At 42.2% G+C, this 5,904-nt stretch overlaps 1 protein-coding gene across 1 annotated transcript in view; it reads left to right on the plus strand.

Moving 5' to 3' along the window:
- The window catches only part of LOC117882088 (regulator of G-protein signaling 13-like), a 24,989-nt gene extending 22,520 nt beyond the window's left edge, over positions 1–2,469 (plus strand). Inside the window, exons 4-5 of the mRNA XM_034780071.1 lie at positions 1,344–1,390; positions 1,494–2,469. Coding sequence (XP_034635962.1) covers positions 1,344–1,390; positions 1,494–1,667 — 221 coding nt within the window. The 3' untranslated portion in view covers positions 1,668–2,469. The remainder of the gene's footprint in view (positions 1–1,343; positions 1,391–1,493) is intronic.
- Positions 2,470–5,904: the final 3,435 nt, after the last annotated feature.

Consider the following 5,904-nt stretch of genomic DNA (forward strand, 5'->3'; position numbering starts at 1 on the left):
CCCCCTCCCTCCCAGGCTCTCAAGCCTGGGACGGAGGGGGAGCAGCGGTGCGCGAAACGGCCGCTCGGGATCTCCCCCTCCCTCCCAGGTTTGAGAGCCTGGGAGGGAGGGGGAGACCCCGAGCCACCGCGGCGTGCAAAACAGCTGATTCGCGCGCCGCTGCTCCCCCTCCCTCCCAGGCTCTCAAGCCTGGGAGGGAGGGCGAGTAGCGGTGCGTGAATCAGCTGTTTCACACGCCATGGCAGCAGCCGCGGAGGTGAGCTAGGGCGGCCGGGGCACATTTTTAGGGGTGGCATTCTGGCGCCGGCCATGCCGTCCCTAAAAATGTGCCACCCCAAGCACCAGCTTGTTTTGCTGGTGCCTACTGCCGGCCCTGGTTGGCCTGCCTGCTGTTTTTTTATTTGAGCTTTTCATGGGCATTTATACGAAATTCAATCACAAATATACAAAAAAAAATACACATGCTTAGAGACGGATAACCTCCCTTTTGCTTCTCAGTATTGACAGCCTCAAGCATTGAATAATCATGAGTCAGTTCTCAAAATCATGAGATCAGCATAACAAAATTTTTAAATAATACATTGTGAATTCTTAGTTTGCCTTCTGGTTTTGAGTCTTTGGGAACACGCTTCCTGTTTTCAAGTTTTTCTCTGCAAACATAAGGGCTTGAAACTTTCTTTTTTTAAATGGAAGCTGATGGTGATCTCAACATAGTCTGTATTCAAAACAAAACAAAAATGCAATAGTATTAGGGAATGAGTAGATTGCACTTTAAAAAACACCCTTGGTACAGCAAGGTCTCCACACATCAACGGTTACACATTAATTCACATGCCTCCAGCTCCTCTTTCAGTCTCCAATAAGTGCAACTTAACAGAGCAAATCTAAGTACAAAATGTTTAGCTGAACTGCAATTGCCTTGGTCAATCTCCTAGATTATGGTGAGGTTCAACTTTTATTTGCAGTACCTTTCTATCAGAAAGGTAAACACCACCAGTACATTAAGCTCTTAGACATCCACAAAGCTTCCACTCATCCACTGCAAATCCTCATCTGACTCCTAAGTCTCTTATACAATAACCCATTTCCTAATCAGGATTGATGTACAATATTTGTTGTAAAATATTCTGTGACTTCAGAAGCGTGATTTTCAAAAGTGATGTGATGAGCACCCAATGGCTCCCACTGATTTCAGTTGGTCAGAATGTCTGAAAAACAGGCCTTCAATTTAGATAAATAAATAGATATGGGAACCTAACTTTAAGTGGGGGGAGACGAACACTTTTATACCAAGATTTTTAAATACTAGATTTTTATTTTTCTTAATAATCTCTCTCCTGTAGCTCCTTTTCAACATAGAGAACATGGTGCCAAAGTTGATCATATGGATGTAAGGCATAGGCTGCAGCCTACCAAGCTTCATCTTTGCAGTACCCTATTTTTCTCCTCTGTATTTTTGTTGTAACTTTCTTTAATATTGTTTTATTTTTCAGATTAACATTGATAGTCCTGCAAGGGAAGCTATTATCAGGAATATTCAAGAACCAACTCAATCCTGTTTTGATGAAGCTCAGAGAATAGTTTACATGCACATGGAAAGGGATTCATATCCCAGGTTTCTTGGATCAGAAATCTATCAGAAACTCAAACACAGGCCTTCAGACTGACAGCAATGATTCAATACATTAAAGAGGGAGACTAAGGATTTAGCAGAAGAGACTTCCTTCTGGTTTATTAATGTTTTCAAATGGTAAAAGAAGAACAGAAGAAATCAGCCAATGGATGAATTTTCCTTACAAAGAATGGTAGTTTGTTCTTATGCAGATATTAAAGCTGAACATAAAATACTTTCCACCCTCCACCTCCTCAGTGAAATATTTCAGCTTTATGTCAAAAAATTGAAAGCCACTTTTAGTTCACCTCAGTCTGTCTGGAATTTAAAAAGTCATTACGGGGAAGAAACCTAGGACCCCACACACTTACCACAATCCATGGGAAATTAGCTGCCTCTTGTCCTTCTCCTACCAGCCAGGGAAGACTAGTTCCACATCCTCATCAACATCCATCACTATCCAAGGGAAGCCACCATCTGTGTTAGAAATAAAAGTGCTGCGGTTTAGAATGATAGTTACTGTACCGTATTGTAAACTCTATAATTCACAAACTAAAATTCAGCACATTGCCCAGTTAATCAGCTAAACAGTCTCAAGTGTAAAGAGAAACACATGCACATTACATTTGATTACACAAAAAATACATCAGTTTTCAGCAGGCTCCAAGGATAGTTGTAATTGTATCCAGGCGTATTTAAGCTACTGTGCATTTTGTGCCCAAATGCTCTTGGATTAATAAAGTAAGATACAAAGCAGGTTGTTAAACCTTAGAGGAGAGATATGGAATGCTTTTGTTTAATAAGTCATGTTGGGAACAGCTTCATAAATCTGGCTAGCCAGGTGCAGATGGTAGAAAATAAACACCTAGATTAGTTCTGCATGACTTGTGTTTTCACAGCGCCGTACGACGTTTATTATGGATAGCCCTATATTTCATGCCACTCACATTTTGGCAGATTCACCTGATCTGCCTGTTCACTGCACTATTCAAAGTATAGCTTTTGCCCCTTTATAATTAGATTGTTTACATCACTATCAGGCCCTCACCCAACAAACGTATCCAAATGAAAACATTTCTTGTAAATCTTTCATATAAAAAACCTAGAGGGGAAACAATGGACTACTGTGAGCTGTTCATTAAAAGAATAGGGCATGCTGCTAGTTTGGATAAACAGAATACAAATCCTTCTCTTGGATAATGGATTGGATTAGTGAGGGGTGCTATCCCAAATTATAAGATAAGATACTACTAGTTTTCACCTGAGCGTTACATGTTCTAATGTCTAAACTAATTATAAGCTCTCTCACACACACTAAATCATAAGTGATTCTGTTTATAACTAAAGCTTCTCAAGTCTCTTTTAAATCAATATTTTCCAATATAAAAATCAGGCTGTAATCACGTCCAATCTGACAAACTAAGCATTGGTGATCTGTATGCATTTGGGAGATCTTCAACAGAAATCTAGGTGCTACAGGGAGAGTTGCTGATGTTGTAGGTGGCCTTCTCCATCTGTACCGACCTAATGCCCCAGCACTGTATTGAAGCATATTGTGTTGTTGAGGTCCCAGCATTCAGAGCAAATGTAACTCCCTTAGTTTGCAAAGGCTTTGTAGAGATCCCAAGACATGCATTGCACAAACAGGAATGATACATTTGTGTCCTGGCCAAATTCCAATGTTGGTAAATTACTTTCAGCCTACACACAATTCTCACACAAATAGGTGTGGCATTATTGCTCCCTTGTGTCTGGGTGCTGCATAGTGGTTGCAGTGGCACATCCTCCATGTTATCTCTTAGCTGTCTCTTCTACTTGACTGTTTCTCCTCCTGCATGACACACTAAGACCCATCCTGCCGTTACTGTATTGGGTATTCCATTCTTAATAGCCCATAGCCATTATCATAGGTCTATCATTCTCTGGATACTTCCCCAACTCCATATTTGATATCCTCTCTCCTCCACGGTCAACAACCAGCCTGGCTCAGCATTTTATTTGAGAGAGCCTGTCTGCTTCCTTTTCGCTGTTAGAAACTACTCTGTATCTGCCATGTGTCCTCAGCTGCTGCTAGTCCAGCTCCTTTTGGCCTCTGCTCAGGCTGGTTTTTCATTTGGGATTCATGTGGGCTACTTTTTGTTAGTAAAACTATGCTCCAAGAGGGAGGACTTGCTAATCTTACAACAAGTGTGTCACTTTTAGTTTGAGGTGGGTATGGACCAGTTTACATTTTAGGGAGATCACCTACAATGATTGCTTCCAAGTTCATGGTACAAGGACCACACTACCAAGTTTCTGAAAGAGTTAAATGTACCATAACTGATACCCATAGTGGGGTTGCTTACAGTAGTGCGGTGAGGCTGGGGCCATTCACAATACAACATCCCTCACACTTGGGAAAGAAAGTGGTCCATAGGGATGACTATGAAAAGTTACAGTTAATAATCAGTATTATTTTTTGGCCTAAAACATGCTCATCTTACAGTTATTTTATTCAAGATACATTTAAAATTCCTCTTTCTAGAATGAAACTTTAGGGTTTGTCTATTTAGTATTCAAGTGCAGAGACTTCTGTCAGGAAATGACTAAAGGTTTCGGAGTTTATTTCTTTTCTCTATTAAACAGCTTAGTCCTATGAACTGGAAACATGGCAATTTATTTCTCTCTGGATTCCCTTTCCTCATTAGTGGATGAACAATCACAATGCTTTTCATCAGGTCGTACGGTTCATAATAACAGTAACTAATGGCAGCAAGAACAAACCACTGACTTCATGCATTTATCATTGTCAGTAGTAGCACTTGAACAGCTAGTTTAGATATACTTTCCATTTGCGTACAGCATTCAGAAGTATATGTCAACATTAATCATTATCAGTTGAAGGACTACTGTTAAGAAAGAAAATGAAATCTAAAAACCTGTAACCTTAGTAGTCACTTCTCCCTCTTTATTCTTCAACTGTTTACTTAACAGATAAGAACAAAAGTAAAAGATTTGAAGTGATAAATATGGCAAATATTCAAACACAATGTAAGAGATTAATAAGTATGTCAAGTTAAATTCAGGTCACACAACCAGCTAAATGGATGCTGTCAAGATTAAATATTTTAAAAATCCTTATCTCTGATACCAGTTAACACCTTAAATTATTAAATGCTAACCTAAAAGCATTAACAATCAAGTTGATATTTATCCTCCTTATTTAGGTGGCACTTTCTGCCAGGCAACTGAAAAGAGCTGTCATCCTGTTTTCTGAGTATTCATCTTTAAATATAGAGCAGTCTCCTTGTCTGTTGCAAGGGCAACTGTGACACAGCCCCCATTTTGTGTTCCTCTCCAATGTAGAATGTTATCAAACAAGTCACCATGAAGCCTAAGCAGGCGCAGACACAGCGAACTGATCCTGCAGTTAAATTAGGTGTTGATTGTTTCTCACTGACCTACCATACATTAAGTAGTACAGTTCACTAGCATAGTGCCACCACCACAGAGAAATGTTAAATATATGGTAGCTATTTTCTTAAAATAATAAGAACATTTCCATTTGGGGAAATCTCGTCATTAACTTCACTTTCAGGCCTAAATGAAAATTCTATCACTTATTCCTCCTCTTTAAAGTGACATCTTCAGGGCCGCCCAGATGGGGGGGCAAGTGGGGCCATTTTCCCCAGGCCACAGGCCCAACAGGGGCACCCACGAGAAGGGCTGAGGCTCCCCCTAACCCCCGCCATCCCTCCGGCACCTCAGCGCACGTGTCCAGGAGCATCCCTGGACAGCGCTGCAGCCACGTGCCTCCGGCGGGGCCTGAACTCCTCCCCGCTCAGAGCCGCGTGGTAATGGGGCGGGGCTGCGAGCTCCAGGCCGAGCGGCAGGAGCTCCGGTCCCAATGGAGCTCACAGCCCCACCCCCTTACCAGGCAGCTCTGAGCGGGGAGGGGCTCAGGCCCCGCCGGAGGCACGCGGCTGCAGCGCTGTCCAGGGACGCACCTGAAGGCGCACGCTGAGGCTCCGGGAGAGTGGGTAAGCGGCCAGGGCTGGACTGGGGGTTGGATAAGGGGCAGGAAGTCTCGGGCAGGGAGTCCGGGGGACTGAAGAGTCCTTTTACCTCTGTACTATAGTTACACTGTTGAGGTTTGCACCAAAGTAGCTAATGCCCAGTCAGTGTTTCCATCATAATCAAGGCTTCAATGAGGGTGTTAATAGAATTTCTCTGCCTTGAAATTTGGTATGAAAAGATATAGGGACTAGATAGCCATGGAGGTTGCTGGACTTGCCTTTTCATCTCTTGAGATC

Source organism: Trachemys scripta, chromosome 8 (genome assembly GCF_013100865.1).
Source record: "Trachemys scripta elegans isolate TJP31775 chromosome 8, CAS_Tse_1.0, whole genome shotgun sequence".
Classification (NCBI taxonomy): Eukaryota; Metazoa; Chordata; order Testudines; family Emydidae; genus Trachemys; species Trachemys scripta.